Source organism: Hydra vulgaris, chromosome 04 (genome assembly GCF_038396675.1).
Source record: "Hydra vulgaris chromosome 04, alternate assembly HydraT2T_AEP".
In the NCBI taxonomy this organism is placed as follows: domain Eukaryota; kingdom Metazoa; phylum Cnidaria; class Hydrozoa; order Anthoathecata; family Hydridae; genus Hydra; species Hydra vulgaris.
This window is the reverse complement of record NC_088923.1, coordinates 30,315,458-30,337,196: the sequence shown is the minus strand read 5'-3', so window position 1 is coordinate 30,337,196 and position 21,739 is coordinate 30,315,458. Positions and strand designations below refer to the sequence as shown.

General features: G+C 27.3%; 1 protein-coding gene across 1 annotated transcript in view; it reads left to right on the top strand.

The window, feature by feature from the left end:
- Nucleotides 1–4,352: 4,352 nt before the first annotated feature.
- The window catches only part of LOC105848289 (uncharacterized), a 47,538-nt gene continuing 30,151 nt past the window's right edge, over nt 4,353–21,739 (top strand). The window contains exons 1-6 of the mRNA XM_065796035.1: nt 4,353–5,441; nt 5,608–5,686; nt 6,409–6,454; nt 9,703–9,741; nt 13,063–13,085; nt 13,714–13,813. Coding sequence (XP_065652107.1) covers nt 5,616–5,686; nt 6,409–6,454; nt 9,703–9,741; nt 13,063–13,085; nt 13,714–13,813 — 279 coding nt within the window. The 5' untranslated portion in view covers nt 4,353–5,441; nt 5,608–5,615. The remainder of the gene's footprint in view (nt 5,442–5,607; nt 5,687–6,408; nt 6,455–9,702; nt 9,742–13,062; nt 13,086–13,713; nt 13,814–21,739) is intronic.

Genomic DNA, 21,739 nt, shown 5'->3' with positions numbered 1-21,739 from the left:
TATATATATATATATATATATATATATATATATATATATATATATATATATATATATATACGCACGCACACACACACACACACACACACACACACACACACACACACACACACACACACACACACACACACACACACACATGCAAAAAACCGAAAATGTGTTTATCCTTGATGTAAATGAAGTCATCAATCAAAAACTTCGACCCTTGTAATATTTTCCCTTTTAAAAATCTGTTCACGAAAATCTTTTTGGTTATTTTTTTTTTCTTTCACGAAATTTCGAAAAATTATTAGCGTGACGTCATCAGCACCAAGTAAGGGCTCCAATTTGACCCTTTAAGCACTTTTAGAATTGCTCGTAAGTTTTTCTCAAGATTTTATTATTTATTATAAGGTTTTCTCAAGAGGTTATCTAACGTTTGACGTAAATATGTATTTTTTAGTTTGATTTAAAAAAAATATATCAGCATGACGTCATCAGTACCAAATTTGACCCTTTAAGCACTTTCAGAAAAGCACGTAAAGTTTTTCTCATTCAAGATATCAACCTTAAACTATTTAAGTAGTTTTTGTAATGTCCACTTCATTTTCAAGAAAAAGTTACACGTAGCGTCCAGACTATAAACGTAGATGCTTTTAAAAAAACTCTTTAAAACTTTTGAAAACTGCTTTTATCCCAATATGTTTTGAGTTTATTTTTTAGTGTGCCAGTGAGGATTGTTATTTTTTGTCTATTTTGCTATTTTTTGTCCAAAAATTAACCCGTTGATATTCGCCGATTTTAAGTTGGTAAAAAACCCTACGTGGTCATGAGAAATTAATTAAGATTTAAAACTAGTATAAAAAATATAGTACATAATAAGAAATAATTTCTCAAAACTAAGGTTTTACTTTCTTCTTTCAACCAACAGACTATAAAGGGGAATAACCAATTATTACAAAATGTTTTAAAAACTTAATGCGTTAATACAAACCTGCATAAGTTTACTTAAAACTAAATTGGAAAAGTGTAATGTTTTTAATTTAAAAGGATGTTAAAAGGTATGTTGTTATATGGCATGCAGAAAATACTGATAGCTTATTATTCTATAAAATAACAGTTATACATACATACATACATACATACATACATACATACATACATACATACATACATACATACATACATACATACATACATACATACATACATACATACATACATACATACATACATACATACATACATACATACATACATACATACATACATACATACATACATACATACATACATACATACATACATACATACATACATACATACATACATACATACATACATACATACATACATACATACATACATACATACATACATACATACATACATACATACATACATACATACATACATACATACATACATACATACATACATACATACATACATACATACATACATACATACATACATACATACATACATACATACATACATACATACATACATACATACATACATACATACATACATACATACATACATACATACATACATACATACAAAAAAATACTGATTTATAGTGTTTATTTATTAAAAGAAAGTTTTTATTGGCAAATAAGCAAAAAAGAAACAAAATAAAAAACTATTAAGTTTTCTGATGCTTTTACAATAAAAGTAAATCCTCTATCACTTTAACTGCATGTTCAGTACAGTTATTAGAATTGGTGTTGGCTTAACAGATTAAAAATTCTTTAAAGTCTTTAATGCTTTTGAGTGACTTTTTTAAGTTTTGGCTTGGTTGTTATAGTTGTGTTATTTATAAAACTTGCCAAAAAGTTTTTTGAGTATCAAGAAACAGTTACAGTAAAAGGATGACATTTAGCTGAATGGCATTAAAATTAGTCAGGCAAGATTGAATTTAACTGATGAAACAAGCAGTGTTACAAATCTGTCACAGTCTTACAAAAGTGTTCTCCAGAACTCGTTTCATTACTTTCTAAACTATTACAATTGTGGAACCAAAAATTGTTTTCTTTTCAGCTGGAAAATGGCATCTGTGGTTCCAACTTTTTTTAAATCTAAAGATAGTACAAACCACTCTAACTATTATCCAATCAGTATTTTTACTACTATTAAGTATTACTCTTTGAATCCTTAATGAACAAACTTTTAATATCTCATCTTGGGTTTAACTCTCTAAAAATCAAAATGTATTTCAATCCTTTTGTTCTACTGCTGACATGTTAACTTGTTAGCAAGAAAGTTCTAATGTGTGTTAGATTGAAGCAGTAAGTCCTTAATTGAAAAAATTATCATTTATTTCCAGCAACATCTGGTGTGTTACAAGGCTCCATCCTTGGTCTGTATTTTTCTTATCTATATTAATGATTTTCCAAATAATCTTAATTCTAAAGTGGCTTTATTTGCTAATGACTATCATTCACTACTGGCGTCCCAGGAATTAGAATCTGCTAAGGTTGCTTCTCTTTATCATATTTGCCATTATCTTAGTCCTGATTCTATCCTCTACTTCTACAAATCTCTCATTTGTCCCTGTATATAAAACTGTTGTCATATTTAAGCTGGTTTTTTTAATAATACTCTTTCTCTTCTAGGTCCAAAAGTGTAATGTAAACATAGTTGGACCTGCTTTATCCATGGCTGACAACACTGGTATTGAAGTGGAGGGGCACAGTTGTCAATTTCTAAAAAAAGTCCTCTATATCTTGTATTTTCTAAAAAAAAAAAAAAGATCCTTAAGAAAAAATGAAGGAGGGGGAGGCCACCCCTCACCCTCGGTGTCATTGACCCTGTTATCTGCCAAACTTGAGCTTTTCTACCATTGTCTTAAACTTGCATCTCTTTCTCTTTTCTACAAATGCTGTCATGGTTGCTGCTTAAAGGAGCTACTATCTCTAGTTCCATCAACCAAAACTCACGCTCTCTTGACTTGCCATTCAACAAAGTCATATCCTTTTACTGTATCTGTTTATTATTGCTAGAAAAAGTTGTAAAAAGATTTTATCTAGCGCCAAATTCGCTATTCTCAGGTCACAAAATCTTGTACTTCATCTGTTATTCAAATCTGTTATTCCACCTCTCTTGCATGGTTGCAGATTTTGTTGCCTCACCTTATAAACCCAATAAAAATCACAATCTCCCAATCGCAATCATCCAATAAAAATTGCATCTTTCAGCATCATAAGCAAAGTTTTTGAGTCTTCAATTAACAAATACTTAATCTCTCATCTTGAATCTAATAACTTACTGATCATCAATATGGATTTCTTCTTCTTCTACTCCTGATTTTTTTTAATGTTAATAACTGATAGGTTTTACTGTTCATTAGATAAATGTGTAGAGGTTAGAGCTATTGCTCTCGACATTTCTAAACCTTTGATAAAGTTTGGCAGGTTGGTCTTTTTTTACGGTATATTAGGTAACATTTTTAAGTCCTTCCTTGCCAATTGTTGTACAAGAGTTGTCCTTGATGGACAGCATTCCTTATTTCTTGTAACTTGAGGGGTTCTTTAAGGTTCTATCCTTGGCCCTACACTTTTTTAAATTTACATTAATTATCTCCCAGAAATTCTCACATCTAAGTTAACATCTTTCTTGGAAATCATATATCAAATCCATTGCAAAATTTGCATATGCTAAAGTTACATATCTTTATAGTGCTCGTCACTTTCTTACTGCGGGTTCTATTCTTTATCTTTATAAATCTCAAATCTGTCTTTGTATGGAATATATATATATATATATATATATATATATATATATATATATATATATATATATATATATATATATATATATATATATATATATATCGCTGTGTCTAGCGCTTCAGTACCATCGCTTTAATTTTTTTCCTAAAGTCACGGTAGTGATTTCTGATTGGTCAATTTTTTCTTTTATTTAAAGAATGCATGACCAAACCAAAACCCTTAATCGATGTATGTGCCCTCCACTGCACCTATCCCTAAATCAATCGATGTATGTACACTCACTGCGCCTATCCCTATATCAGTCAATGTTTGTAAATAATAAAAATCAATTTTACTTTCAATATACAATAATAATAATAACTTTCAATAAAAAATAGTTAAAAAACATTTTTAAAAACTTTTTTAAGTGAAGAACATGATCCCAATCAAGCTTTACTACCGTGACTTTAAGATAAAAAATTAAAGCAAGGGTACCGTTGCGCTAGATACAACGTATATATATATATATATATATATATATATATATATATATATATATATATATATATATATATATATATATATATATATATATATATATATATATATATTAATTGTAAAAACTTTTAATAATTAATTTCTATAATAAATTTTTAGAATAAATTGTCTATCAAACACATGTCTTGATGTTTGTCCAACCACTGCAGTAGATTCCTCAGTTACAAGTTTTATAGAGCATTCAATCCATTATGTATGACACTGGTATTTTGTAAATTTCTTAGCTGGCACACTTTTACTAGTAATACTGGGTCAATAACATTTTATAATTTTTTTTCTTGAAGTTTTTTTAATTTTATTTTTATGTTTATTCACCTCCCCAAGGCCAAGAAGGCCACTACAAATGAGGAGGCTGCTTAATTGTGGTTATAACCCTCTCTCAACTCTATAACTCTAAAATACGAACCTTAACGAACAAGGCCGCTGTGTGGAAAAACTAGTTGAGCACTGTAGTACCAAGGATGTGGTGGGGATCAAACTCAAAACCTCTCGCTTATGAAGTTATGTGCCAAAAATGAGAATAACCATAATGTCTTTATTTGGATATAAAACTACATTGTAGTATAAACTCTAATACTGTATGTTAACAACATTTTGAGATTGTTTGTTTGACATTTAGTTATAACATACATATAAAAGATGCTATTTGCTGTATTAGGATCATGCCAATAATGTTGATCAATGCTAAAATTATTTGCCATGACTCCAGAAAAGTCTGCATCAATTTTCTCATACAAAATAACTGGCTTTTGTTCACAGTAGCCTCTAAATGCCAATGGATCTGCAGTGACACCTATTCAAATGCTCTAATAAAGGCTCAGTGGCTATTCCTTGACATGGAACTGGCACACAAACCACTGCAAAAATCAGCAAATTTCTTCTAACAATCTGATGAGTGTTAGTATTGTGCCATTATCATCTACATGAATCACCCTTTATAAACACATAGGTCATTGTTATGCATAAAGTTTGAAAAATTATTCTGAGAAGAAATAAAACAATCAGTAATTACAGATTAAATAATCTTAAATGGTTCTAAATTTAAGAGACTAAAACAAAATATGTGAATACTATATCTAATTATAATGAAAATTCTGATATTTCTTTTACAGAGCTATTAACAATTAAATTTCAGCATTGGTTTATTGTTTTTCACAAAACTAAAAATGCATGGTTTGCAACTTCAAGGTGTTTTTTATATTTTACGTAATTACAAGTATTATTTGATTATTTTTCGTTTGTGTAGTTACAAATATAAAATCTAGTTATAATAAATATCTTTTTATTTTAATTTAATTTTTTTCAGAATTTTATAGACTTTTCAATATAGTTTGAGTACATTCTTTTTTTTTAGTTTAAAGAATGTGTTCAGAAAGAAAATGTTGTGGATGTTGGACTATCATTCAAAGTTTTTTACGAAAAGGTCAATCGCGGTAAGTTTTTCCGTATAAAATTATAAAATTGCTTTTAAATAAGAGTTTTAAATATAACCTGTTAATTAAAAATTTATATTTAAGGTATAAGTATAAATATAAATTTGTATATATAAATTGTATATAAGTATAAATTTATATATATAAATTGTATATAAGTATAAATTTATATATAAGTTATAAGTAGAGATTTGTGTTGTGGAATAAAAGGTCACAATTTAAATTTTCGATGAACATTTTTGTGAATTATTTATTAGAATCACAAGCGCTATGCAATAATAATAATAAAAGATATGCAATAATGATAATAAAAGATATGCAATAATGATAATAAAAATCACGCAATCATCGCAATATTAATAAGAAAATATAAATATTAAAATATAAAAAACAAATAAAATAAGCCAAAAATCATATCAATCATAATAATCAAATCTTATCAGCTTATTTCAGTCATGTTTGATGAAGCACATTTTTATAATTTAATATATGTTTTTGTTCACTTTAAATTTACTATATTGACTTCTGGTATTAAATAATTATAAATAGCAATGTTGGATTTGTATATAATAAAAACAATTATGGGATTTTGAAAATTTTTTTTTTTTGCTTAGATATATGGTTTTACTTCAAATTTACTGTCTGTTTATTTTAAAAATCTGTTTTTGTTTTAATTAGTTTTACTATATTACAATCTAACAAAATGTTGTTCTATGTTTTAGATCTTATATAAGAAATAAATACAATGAAAAAGAATACAATGTTGAGGTATAATTGGTAATATTTAAATAAGTGTAAAAATTATATACAAAAAATCTTCTTTTTTTTTTTTAACAAGTTTAAAACTATTTTTAATATAGTTTGTTAGGACTATTAAAAATCGTGGTTAAAGAGACTACCAGTTTTTATGTTTTGTCACTCAAGTGAAACTTTTTTTATTCAAGAGTATTTTTCTTGTAACAATAGAAAAGAGTTTTTTTTGAATTCCAAACAAAGTGCTGAGAGTTGTAATTAAAAGGAGATATAGCCCATTTAAGGATTTTAGATGCATGTTACAATAGTTTTTTTTTCATTCAATAATATTTGTTCCATTAAAATGGAAAAGAGTGTTTATAAAATCGGAAAAAATTGATAATTGGTTATAAATCTTTTAATACACCTTATACCTAAAAATATAAACTTTTACTCAGAGTTCTCGAAACCAAAGTCTTGGTCTCGAGATGCCTTGAGACTTATATTTAACTGTCTTTGTCTTGGTATTGGTCTTGAAGCCTAAAGTCTTGGTCTTAGTCTTGGTCTTGAAAGCCTAGAGTATTGGTCTTAGTCTTGGTCTTGGACCTCTACTGTCTTTTACTTTCTTGATTCTTACGAAAAATATCAACTCAATGAATGAATTAGTTATTAATAACAAACTGTAGATCACCCCATCTTTCTGTTCTCAATAAGAGTCTTGATCCCGGTCTTGTAAAAACTTTCAAAGTCTTGGTCTTGGTTTTGGGTTGATTTTTTATGTCTTGGTCTTGAAGCATTCAGTCTTGGTCTTGGCCTTTAGCCCAAATGTCTTGGTCTTAGTCTTAGTCTTGGGCTTTACTGCCTTGACTACATTTCTGCCTTTACCTAATAATACACCTAAAAAGGTCTTTTAATATACCTTTACATAATAGTTTCCTCAATATATGATAATATTAATATTTTTCTAGACTATTTTATAGCCCGTAGCCCTAGCAACATTTTATAGCCTGTAGCAAAGCATCATTTTATAGCATGTAGTCCTAGCAAAATTTTATAGCCTCTAGATCTAGCTACATTTTTTTAGTTGCTTGTAAAGATGCTATCTTCAATTTGCAAACTAAAAACTATTTAACTAGAGGTTCTTAGTATGTTATATGAACACCATTATGATTTTGACGATGACACACTGGGTTGTGACATCATTTCATCCAATGGTTTTATTTGGAATTTTAAAAATAAAGCTAATAACTTTGAAAAAAGTTATTTTTGACATACATAAACAACAACATATTTATGCATTTGTAATAATGAAAATATGACACATTAAGCTTTTATTCACAAAATATAACGGGTAGGGTCAGTTATTGAAAAATGAACCATAACAAAAAGGATTCTATTTCTTATTGGATTTTAAATTTCTGCAAACAATTTATTTTTAAAGTATATATTACAGGTAGATAAAGAACTTTTTTTTAGTGAGGAGCAAACCAAGTAGGGTATTAAAAAATCAAAATTTGTTGTATTTAAGAATCAGAAGGAACTCTTTTCTACATTTGCAAACTTCTAAATTTTTCTAGAGTTTAAGCAGCAGACAAAGAAAAACTGAAAGCCCTCAAAACAATAATTTTAAAATTCTAAATTTGTTTGTTTTTGATTTATAATTATATTCATTTTAATTTATGTTTGACTTCTAAAGTTCTAACAAAATATTACATACATAATGTTCAAACAAAATATTACATACATAAAGTTCTAACAAAATATTACAAACATAGAGTTCTAACAAAATAATACATACATAACTTACATGGCAAACTAAAAAGTTGGTCTTTGCCCGCACCTGCAATTAAAATTTAATTACAATTCTTTACTTATAGTTACTTGCTTTCTTGCTTGGAGTTATTTCAGTGCAATTTTTAAACTTTTCAAATTAGAAAAAAAATGTTTCACAAAGAAGAAAAGTAACAAAGAGATATTATAAATGTAAATATAAGAAGAAATGCAACACAAAATTATATTTATAAGATAATAAATCCTTTCAATATAAAAGGGATCTAAAATTTTCAAATAAATTTTTTAAACTCTAGTAAAAAAAATTATTTAAACAATTTGGTCAAATGCAACGTATTTTTAACAATTTTTCAAGAAAACATTAAGATGCTTGAATAAATAAATATCAGAAAAACAACAGTTGCCGATGAATGTATTTATGATATGATACAAAAAGTTACAATGTAAAACTTAAAGAACTATTAACTAAAACGTAATCAATTTTATTTTATTTGTGAGCTTTTTTATCTAAATATCAAAGAAGCTTGTGAAAATGCTTATTACTCACATCGCCCACCAATCCAATTTTAGACAGAGGATTCACCACTCGTGCACTCATTTACCCCTGCCGAGGCCTAAATTTATATGTGTGTGTGTATATATACATTTGGTTGCAATTGGTTAAGATCTTATCAGCATACCATCATTAAACTTATATACTACAAAACGAAAAAGTTTTTCACCAAAATATTATTCGCATATGCATAATTTTAATTTTTTAAATGTAAAATGCTTGCTGCATTAATACTGTGTTAAAGACTAAAGACTACTTCTAATGGAAGGAAAGGGTTATTATCAAGTATGTAAACATGAATATCATCTGCATTTTTTGTGTGTATTACCTTTCTGGAGGTAGTTACATATGTCTAGTACATAAATTAAAAATATGACCAAGAATGCTTCCTTGTGTCACTCCTAAAAATGCATCTTTCTAGTCAGTAGACTTATTGTTGAGTATGCTGTTTATGATGTGTTTACTTACTTTGCAATCCAAGATGATACTTAAGGTGGCAGGGTAATTTCAGGTTTGTGCATAAGAATAGTGTGGTTGACGAGGTCAAATGCTTTACCAAAATTAAAGAGCTGTAAGAAATCTGTTGCAGGCAATAGCATAATTGCAGTCAGCTATTATTTATATGATGGCGTCATTTTTATTATTAAAGTATTGCAATGTATTTATTGTGTTATATGCATATGTATTATGTATATATATATATTACGTACATATGTATTATGTATATATGTATTATTTATATATGTATTATGTATATATGTATTATGTACATATATAATTGCATAACATAATCAGTTACACAATCCATAATATGGTCTACAATTCATAATATGAATATATTTGACAAAAAATTTTTTTTTTTTCAAAAAAATGTACAATAAATATTAGCACATCAGCTTCATAATTAGTACATTAGCTCATTAAGTTTTTTTTTTTTTAGTTTGAAAGTCTGATGGATGAAGATCATAAATTAGAAGAGGTAAGTTTATTCAGTTTAAAGATGTTTTAATTTATGCTGGTTTATGCAGGTGGGTCTACAGAAATTTTATCATCAAAAAAGGTGTTTTAAGGTATACTACACTAAGTGAAAAATGATTTATACAGTTTAGTTATTTGATACAGTTAAATTTCTTCAAGTACAATATGAATAGAAAAGATTTTTTTTTTCTTAACTTTAATATTGATTGCACACACTTTTATTTGTTGACTTGATGAAAAAGTACCCTGTTGAAGTTTTAATTAAATATAATGAGGGGAAGTCATCTCCAAAACTTCAAAACTTATATTTAACTACTTTATTACAAATAAATTGTTTAACATAAAGTAATGCTGTAACATGTTTTTAAAACATTTCCATCTCGTTATTCTTAAATGCCTATTTTGATTTTATTATTAATGATTATTTTACTTGCAATAATTTATCATTTAATTAATCATTTTTAATAAGTTTAATAATATTAATGACAAGGATGGTTATAGAAGGGGAGAGGGTTTCTGAAAGAAATGAGTAACATCAGAAGACTTGAAATATAAGCAGTTAGTTACCCCATTTGTTTTTTGTAGAATTTTTATTTTTTATTTTCAATTTTTTCAGGTAATAGTACTTATTATTCAGTTTTGTTTTGATTAAATTTTTGAATTATGAATGATGATTTTGAATTTGATTTGAAATGATGATTTTGAATTATGAATGATGATTATGAATGAACCTGAACCTGACCTGACCCAGGTCTGGTCATGTTTAGGATCATCACAAGGGCAAAGGCAAAGGCTTTAGGGGTAAGCAGAATAATTCTTCTAACCAGCTTCGAACCCCTTCTTTATCTTTTAGGCTGGCTTAGATGTAAACCTGTTACATTGTTTCCTGCCTAAGATGATGGATCATCTTGACTCTTCTCATATGTTTTTGCTTGTGCCTCTTTGATAGTGGCTATGCAACTCTTCTGTTAATTCCTAATGAAAGTACAGCTCTAAAACTCAGTTTAATGATTCTGAGGCTGACTGCTAATAAGGTTCCCGAAATCTGGTGTAGTTCTCAGAGAGGCTGATTTCATTAACACCTGCAAAATATCAGAGTATTAGCAATGCCATGTTGCGCATGGATGGTATCCTTGTTAGTGCTTTTATTGTGTATTGTCGAGGCCGCATAAGGAGCCCTATGTTATGACTTTGGGTTAACTAATAGGACTGAGAAAATTGCATAGCTTATTGCTTAGGAGGCTGTGCTCTATTTTTTGATTGAGTCAAATTCTCTTTAAACTTAAATCATGCCAAAAGTAACCCAAAATATTAAACATAAAAAACCATCCCCATCACCTAACTGTTTTAATATATCTATTACTAATATTCGTGGTCTGCGAAGTAAACTTTCATCAGTGAATCTTACCTCTTGCAAAAATTCACCAGACTTGCTTGCTCTTAGTGAGACTAATTTAAATTCTGCTATTCCTTCTTCTAATCTCAATGTTGATAGGCACTATCTTTTGATTCTCAAAGACTCTAATAGTCACATGCTTGGCGGGTATACATACACATCAATTCACCTATTTGTCATGTAATCAGGTTTGAATCCTTTGACCATTCTTTTATGTGCTTCTGCTTAGCACCTCTTCATTTTATCACCTTTTTCTTTGTTCTTTCTTACAAGAATGGAAGCTTTCATATCTTCTGGTCAGTTCCAAGTCAAGCCTCATTCTACTCTATGATTTTTGCCCTCTTGCCAAACTGCTATTTATTATTGTAAGATACTGGTGTAAAAAGGTGCTCTCAGATGTTAAGCTTTATTATTCTCAGTTCACTAAATCTCAATAAATGTATGTATTGTATGCATGTATGTATGTATGTATGTATGTATGTATGTATGTATGTATGTATGTATGTATGTATGTATGTATGTATGTATGTATGTTTGTATGTACACATGCATTCATGTATGCATGTATGTATGTATTTATCTTAAAACATGACACATCATCACATTTTAACAGTCCAAGTCTTGTGTTCTTTGCAAAATTTGAGGCAAACATTGATATTTCTTTGAGAAAAGCATGTACAATCCAATCAGAGATTCAAGTCTGTGGCAAACTTTATTTGAACTGTGTGGATACTAACATTCGCACCAGGAGACAGTTGAGTAAGAATTTTTGAGCTTGAAATCTTTGCAGCCGAACAGTTGTTGGATTTTTGGTTGGTAATTCCTGGTCTTCCACATTTTCCTAGATTTTTTTGGATTGATTTCATCTATTGACTTAATGTGTTGATTGAAAAAAGGATATCCTGAACAGTTGTCTGTTAATGATATTATTTTTTAGGCATCTTCAAACACGCAACAATCTTTTGTTCAGACTATCAATCCCAAGTTCAACAGTCAATGTTACCCCTTATATGTTGGGGTATAGGGGGTAACATCGACAGTTTTACTCCAGCAAAATTAGTAATCTATCAATATTATTAAAAAATCAACCAAAATTATTATCTATTAATATTATTTGATAACTAATAGATTTCACTAACAGTTGATGGCTGCAATGCCATTGGTAAACACATAGAAATCCTACATACTAAATATCTCTTAGTTATAAAAAATTTGTTTACTAAAGCTGTCTCAATGTTACCCCACTTTATATTGTGGTTGTAACTTTGTGGATTTTTTATTTGTTTGAAACAACTAACGTTGAAAGCCACAAATAATTTGTATAACAAATAGGTAAAGTTCTTACAGTTAAACAATCTTAAAAGTTAATTAATTTGTGAACAATTTTTCAGTAAGTAGTTGGTAAATTTTTATTTCAGTTTTTCTTTCCCCACAATATAATATATAATATATATTTAGCAATATTGCTCCCAACTTGCTTCATAAGGTTTTTGATCAGTTTCAGTTAAGTTTAGAGTTTTTTGTTATTTATATCATTTTTTTAAATGTTATTTCCAAATTTCTTTGTAACAGCTTTGCAACTTGTTTGTAGTTTTATTGGTAGATATTTGTATGTAACAGATTACACTCCTTAAATGATTTATAAAGATTTAAAAAAATACTTTTTTTAAATTTAAAAATGTTACTTGTTTGTTACATACTAGTATATTACATATACTATTATTTAAGCATACTATAAATTATATATACTATAAATTATACATACTATAAATAATATACTATAAATTAAATATATTATAAGTTATATATATTATAAGTTATATATATATATATATATATATATATATATATATATATATATATATATATATATATATATATATATATATATATATTTTCTACAAAACAAATTCAATTATTTTATAGAAAGAGTTCAACACTCCATCTCAGTAAGTTAAAGTATTTTATTGGAGTATTTCAATATCTTAGTAAATATTTTAAGAAATGTTAATTCATTGTCAATATGCTTGGTTTTAGTTAATTGTTAAAAAAAAATAGGAGTAAATAAAGTTAAAAGAAATTAAAGGAACAAGTAAAAAATAAAAAAAAAAGGAACAGTAAAAAAGCAGGTAAGGCCTCTTACCCCTCCCAGGAAGACCTATTACCTCTTTTTTAAATTTACTTTGGAATGATAAATTTTCTTCAAATTTAATGAGTAGGTATGAATGTTAAAAAGCAAACTAATAAAAACAATAAGTAAAAAAGAATTTTGAATAGAAATTTAAAAATAGAAAATAAATTTTTTTTTTTCAATTTTTTTTTTTAATTTAATGTTGAGTTTATTATTTCATTTGCCACATAACTGGTATTCAACTTGCTTAGGAACCTAATGTATCTCATGTATTTAAAAAAAAAAAAAAAAGAAAATAACAAAATATTTGTTTATTTTATGTTTGTTAAACAATCTTTAAAATTTCATTTTTTATAATTATAAATAATCAAGTTATTAATGCATTTTCTTATGTAATGAGTTATTGCATTTTATCATTCATTTCATTGCTTAAAATTATTTAATAGAAATATAATAACAGATGTTGAAAAAGATTTGCTGTTAAAAAGAAAGTTCAATGAATTACTCAATCATCAAAATGAATTAAATGTTCAGCAAGAAGAACGAGTAAGTGTTTAACAAGAATTTTAGAGAATTTTATAAAAAAGAAAAATTTCTAAGTTTTTTTAAATTTTCAGCTTACTGCAGCTGTTTTTAAATAACAATAAACCTGTATATATATATATATATATATATATATATATATATATATATATATATATATATATATATATATATATATATATATATATATATGTATATATATATATATATATATATATATATATATATATATATATATATATATATATATATATATTAAAACAACAAATGATTTTAGTTTTAATTCTTATTTAATTTTATGAAATAAAGGTTGTTGTTAAATATATTGTTAAAGATAAGTTATTGTTATAAATAAAATAAAAATTGTTGTTAACCTTTAACAACCTATGTAACTCTAGTAACCCTTAACAACATTTGTAACCCTAGTAACCCTTAACAACCTATGGTTCCATTTACAGAACAAAATTTTAAGATGCTACAATTTTTTTATTTTTATTATTATTTCATAAAAAGATATAGAAATACAACGTTATTTCAAATATGTATGTATAAAAATTTAAATGTGTATCTTTTTTTTAACATGTAAAATTTGCAATTGATTTTGAAATTTTTCAGAAGATTTGACTCATGATTTAATGGCTTATAGTTTTTGAATAAGTTCCTCGTTAAAAGTGAATTATTTTATTACAGCTTGTTGTTGTATTTTATGATTTTAATGAATACAATATTCTATATTCAATTTTTCACGCTTAGAGTATATTCTTGTGTATTATCCAGATCTTACACATCAAGGACTTACACATCATACCAATCTATCCATTTACATTGTACACATGGCAGATGTCTTGTTTATCTTCCAGGCTACTTCTATTGTTGCTGTTGCCCTTCATTAAGTTTTAAATTTTTGAGTTTTTAAATTTCCAAAGAGACTCTTGTCTTACAGTCCAGGTTGCTATGACTATCTGTTCTGATGGGATTTTTTTCACTCAATATTGCTTAGATCTGTATTTTGTTTTTGTTTATTACTATTATTTTTTTACTGTTAATTTTGTATACCATATACATTAGTACTATCCACTATTATATTATTTGTCTACTAGCAAAACATCAAGGAATACCGGTTTACTGCATCAACAAGGAACATATATTCAACCCTTTCAGAATGAAAGATATTTTCTCAGTTAATGGACATGAGCATCTCAAAAAGAGTGAGCATAGTATGCCTATCAAAGAAAAGCTATCTTTAGCAACTTCTGCTCTTAATAATAAAATTATCACAAATCTTTTCAACCATTTACTAATGGAACTTGAAACACAAGTTAATAGGATAAAACCTATTCAGACACCATCAAAAGTTTGAAAGAAAAATGAAGTTAAAGTTCTTTTTTAATGATGGCAATCCTTTTTTAATGATGATGAATACTGCACCACAAAAATGTAAACACCAATAAAAATAGAACTCACCAAACCATAACAATCCAACACTGATCCATTTTTTTTATATACTGTCTATAAAAATGCATCCATACTACTTGACAGCAGAAAAACTAAGTTTCATAACCTTACTAAACCACAGAAAGAAGCCTTAAAAAACTTGGAATTAAATAAACTTATCACCATAACAAATCTGATAAAGGAGGCAGTATTATTATTCTTTACACAAATGATTATAAAAACAAAATAATAGATATGCTATTGGATGATAAAATCTACAAACCACTATCATACAAACTAACTTTGCATACAACGAACAACATCATATTACTTATCAACTTTTTGCTGAGTAAAAACATCATTGACAAGAAAACAGCCACATGTAAACAACCCAGTTTACCTTGCCATACAACATTTTTTTATGGTCTACTGAAAATACACCAACCAAACCAAATGTTACATTGCGCATAATTATTTCAGCTTGTGACGGTTTATCAGACTTTTTATCATATTTTATCACCAAACTTATTCAACCCTTTGTTAAATCACTTCCGGCTTTTTTAAAGACACCAACCAATTCCTTTCTATTCTTGAACGATACAAATTCACCAAACAAGTTCATTGTACTTTATACTATTATTCCACATAACAAAGGCATTGAAGTGGTAAAATTTTACATTGACAGGACACCCAAAGGCAAACTACCTCATAAATGCTCATCTTCTAATGTCATATCTATTATACTTGATAGCATACTTACCAACACTATTTTCAAGTTCAATGACCAACATTATCGACAAACTCATGGTAACAGCATGGGAGCATGCATGCCCCATCTTACGCTAACCTTTTTAGGGCCATCTTGATATTGTTATTTTCAAACAGTTCCCACGCATAATTCACTTTACAAATGTTTTATTGATAACATTTTTTTTATTTTTACAAGCTCCAGACATTCATGAACAGCCTTCACCTTACTATCAAATTTATCTTTAAATTATACTTAAATTATTTAGGTAATTAATCAATCTCTTAATTTATAGATTTATTTATTCAAAATGCAAAGTTGTTCTATGTTTGAAACTATTAATTCCTTTTATCAATACTATCATGATGATTAAAGTTAAAAAATTTTGGAATATTTAGTTTAAAAGATTTTATTTTAAAATTACTTTACAATAATGATACTTAATTATTTCAAAAGTATTGATAATTAATAAAAAAAAACATATTGTTATATGCTAAAAAAAATTATTTAAAAACTTTGGCATATAAAATTCGCTGAATGGTCACACATGAGCAGTGAATGCCCTAGGGAAGAAATGAAGAACACTAGAATAAAGGAGAATTTATTTTTATTTTTTGAGCAAAGCATATTTTGACAGTTGTCAAGACCAAAATAAAGATTAATAGAGGAATATTTAAAAATAAATAAGACAAATAATGCACCTAAACAGTACTAACAATATTAAACAATAAATTGTTTTACAATTTGTTGTTTAATACAAAAAATATATTACCAAACAAAAAATAAATAAAACAAAAAATTGATTACAAAAATAAAAGGTATGCACACAGCAATGAAAGGTCTCAGAATGGAAAAAAAACACTAATGCTAATATGTAAACATAATTTGTGTAGTGATTAAGTAATAAACATCTCCTCAGAGTCGCGTCTATTATTACTGGCGTTTTGATGAGGATCAGCACTAGTAACTAGTTTATCCTGTCAGACAAATGTCATCGCCACTTATGCTTTACCCCGTGACTTACATCTATTCCATACTGCCGTAAAAAAGGACTCACTACAAATAGCCAAAACCCAACCATACCCAAATTTGTAAAACACTAATATTTTTTTGATGATGTGGTATAAAAAGTGTAGATCTACTGCACAATATAAATAAAAATAATTAAATAAATCACTTACCATACCACCGCTAGAAAAAACTGAGCACAATAAATTAAAATTCTATAAAAAACACTAGAAACAAAACTAAAAGAGCTAAAGTATGCAAACACAAATAAATTTCCCCTAAAACTATTTAAAAAAATAGGTACTTCCAGCATAAATAAACCAAAAACAATCAAATGGCAATATACCCTATAAAAAACCCTTTTAAAATAAAATAAAACACAATAGAGTCTTCAAAAAAACTCTAACGCTATCATAGATATTTCATTCGAATTTTGTTAACCAATCTAAAGTGTAAAAAAATGAACAACCCGCGCAATTTAAAGTCATCACCAAAAATCAAGTTATATATGATAGTAGAAAAAAAAAAAAAATTGCCTTCAAAAATGTAAAGATTTAAACCTGTAATAAAGGATATAAGAAACTTTCTGAATAATAATAAAAGACAAAAACCGTGCATATGAAAATTAAAAAAAGCTGAGCAAAAAATATAAAATAATATAGCTCAAAAATTCCTTGATAATAATAGTAATATGCAAACCAGCAGATAGATAATATATTAAAAATACTGTAATAAGACTAGATAAATTTTAGCAAAATGGGTGGTTATTAAAAATTTTTTCGGGTAAAATTACAATGATATAAGGCATGATATAAAAATGATTTAAAAAGCGGGTAAAATATTGTTTAGAGGTAAAGTTTTCTCTATGGTCTGAATCAAAGTAACTTTGAGACCATAACAAAATCGAAATTTCAAAAAGTAGAATTTTCTCTATGGTCCAAATTAAACGTATTTTTTGAGACCATAACAAAAGTGATACAAAAAACTACATCAACAAATAAGTAAGAACATAACTAAATCGAACTTTCAAAGAGTAAAACTTATATGAAATAATATTTTAATGAAAAATACAATAAAAGAAAATCAGACAATTTTCGGTAAAATGGGTATTTATTAAATAGAATAACATAAGAAATATACCAAAATACAAAAATAATCTAAAAAGTGGGAAAACATATTTTATAATGAGGTTTTCTTTAGGGTCCGAATTAACGTATATTTGAGACCATAACAAATGCACAATAAAAAGTTTAATTCTAACTAATTAGATATAAATAAAACTAGAAAATTGATGCAAGGTAAACCAATAATATTATAACACCTAAATAGTAACACCTACGAATTGTAACTTAGTAAAAAAAAAATAGATTTTTCATTTATGTTTTTTTATGTGCCGTTTGGATTAAAAATTTCTTGATCGATTTAATGTTTTTGTAACTCGCAATAGGTGGAGTTGGCCATATACTTTTAAGATTGGTATCCTGTTCCACAATATTCCAGCGCTTTTTTTATTATTTTATTGATTCCAATAACTATTGATAAAATTTTTTCTCTTTCTTCTTTATATTTGTTGTTAACTTTTTCTGTTTCTTCTTTATATTTGTTGTAGACAAGTTCATGTTGTGTATGTCGTAGTGCTTTTTTTAAAATCTTTGTTAATAGATTGAATAGGGTAGCCTCGTATAACTAAAATTTTTGCTAGTTGTTGTAGCTCTTTTATTAGGTTGTAATTGTTCGATATTATCTTATTGTATCTTAACGCTTGGCTATATATTAAGTTGCTTTTTTGATGAGGGGGATGGAATGAATTATAATGTAATAGTGCTGTTGTATCTATAAAGCAATAGGTGGGCGTTTTATGGGTCCGTTATATGGCGGTGCTCTATTTAAATAAAATAAAATTGTTCAATATAGTCTTATAAAAAATTTTATAACTTTAAAATTACTTTACAATAATGATACTTAATTATTTCAAAAATATTGATAATGAATTAAAAAAGCATATTGTTATATGCTAAAAAATATTAGAATAGTTAATCCTCAAAAGCATTTAACAACTTATAAAGAGCTACAAGATAAAACTCTTGAAAATTTAAAATGATTTGTTAAAGCGAAATGATAAGTCTTCAAAAGCGTATTGCTGAGTTCGAAGATGGAAAATCAAGTATTCAAATTTCTAAAGTTTTGTATAGTAGTTTTTTTACTACAAATAAGCTAGGAATTAACGATGTGTCAAAATGATATTCGAGTCCGAACTGATATATTCAAGTCCGAACTGTTAAGTTTTGATTACTCAAAATGGCAATAGTGTTGACATTATTTGCGTTGACATATCCTTTAAACCCCAAAAACTTTGTTTAATTACATGGCACTGTCCACCTTCTTATCTCGTCTCTATGGTATCAGTTATTATTTATTTGTGCTTTTTAATTCCTCAATTTGTTATTGTTAGTGATTTTAACGTAACCAAAAATTGACTGGCTAAATTACATTTCACCAAATGAAAAATGTCATAGCTTATTTTTAACTCTTATGAATAGTTTTGATATGCATCAATTTGTCTATGAACAAACACGTGAATCTAATATTCTGGACCTTGTTTTTTCTAATAACATTTCTCTTTTAAGCAAAATTTCTGTTGAGAACCCTTTTAGCACCAGCTACTATAACTCAGTCCATTTTTCATTAAATAATAATGATAAATATCAGTACAATAAGAATTTTGAATCTTTCTATGATTTCATCAATGCTGATGTAGATAACCTTCTATTTTACTTTTCAAATATTTTCTCTTATAATTTTCTTATGTTATGTTAAGTTGTAAATGTTAAGTTGCAAATAATTTTTATGGAAAAGATATCCAGTTACTAAAACCAGTGCACATAAAATAGCTTATGTCACATACATCATTAAATGCTTGCTTACCTTAAAAAATCAAACTCATATTAGTTGATGACAATAACCTTATTAAGTTCCTTAACTATGTTAGTAATAAACTAAATAATCATAAAAAGAACTACCCTATTGACCGGCAAAAACAGCAATTCTTAATTTTTAACTTCTAGTGAAGAAACTGCTGGCGTTTTTAATAAACACTTTGGTAGTATATTTACAGACAATAACAAGTACTCTTCAAATATTATTAGCTTTCTTGATGATTATAAACATTGAAAGCGTTGACTTTGCTGTTGAGATGGTTTATTCATTTTTAATCAGTCTCAAACCCAATACATCTTATGGTTCTGACAGAATACCAAACATTCTTCTGAAAAAGTTAGCTCTTGTTTTATGTATTCCGCTTTTGTTTATACTTGATGCCTGCTTTAAGTTAATAGTCTACCACAACAGTGGCGTCACCACAATGATGGCTACAAGCTTTTGTTTCTCCAATTTTTTAAAAAGGAGTGACATCAGACCCTAATAATTATAAACCAATTTCACTCATATGCACTTGCTGTCATTTAATGGAAAGAATTATTAACTTAAATATATTTTTAAGTACTTACCATTAATAGCCAATACTCAACATGATTTCCTTCAGAAATGTTCTACTTGTACAAATCTTTTTGCACTAAACAAGCATCTACTAACAGGTGTTGTTTATATTGACTTACAAAAGGCATTTGATTCTGTATCTTATCCTAAATTATTAATTAGCTAATTATTAATTAGCTAATCTTGCTCTGTTTAACATAAGAGGTAATTTATTAAATTGGATTGCCGCATTTCTTACCAATAGGTGTCAACAAGTTAAGGTTGGAAGTTCATTATCAAAACTCAACTCCAATTGTTAGCGAAGTTCCTCAGGGTAGCGTGTTAGGTTCAACATTATACTTACTATATATCAACAATTTAACCGCTACAGTTAACAATTTTGATTGCTCTTTAAAGCTTTATGTCAATAACATCAAGTGATATAGTTCCTTTTGCAACATGGATCATAACCACCACTTAGTTAATGCTCTTGATAAGATTGTACTTCTTACAGCTAGTTTTTTGTTCATAGAATTGCACCTGCCTCATTGAGAAAATATATCAACTTTAACTATAACTTAAGAGATCATATTTTAGCTTGGTCTTCTAATCTGAAAGATCTTGGTGTTACTCTGGGTTCTCACCTAAACTACAAAAAATATATTTCAAACTACAAAAAGTATATTTCAAAAAAATGTTATCCATGCAGCTAATACCAGAGTATACCTTTTTTTAAATTGCTTTAATTCTTGCAATCTTAGTAAGTATCTTAGTAAGAGGCTTCACTACATATATCAGGCCTATATTAAAGTATTCCTTCCCAGTTTGGTTGGCACATAATATTGACTAATAAAGGAAGTTGAGAACATGCAAAAATGCTTCCCAAAAAAAATAATGCACTTAAGCAATTTATCCTTCTATAGACAACTTCAGTTGCTTGATTTGCTTCAGGTAAGGCAATTAAAACATGATTTATCCACTTGCTTCAAAATTCTGCATAACTTGGTCTTTATAAATCTATGTTTCTTTTTATTGACAACAAAAACAACACATGAGGATATAAATGTAAATCGCAAACAACAACGTTGACTAGATATTCATAAATATAGTTTCTCTAACCTAATTGTTAATATTTGGAATCAGTTGTTCGATGTTGTCAATGTCAATAATATCAACTTCTTTAATAGCAAAATTAACTCACTCAATTTTGAAAAGGTATGTTGGAGTTGACTGCATATCTTATTGTTTATTATTATATAAATTAT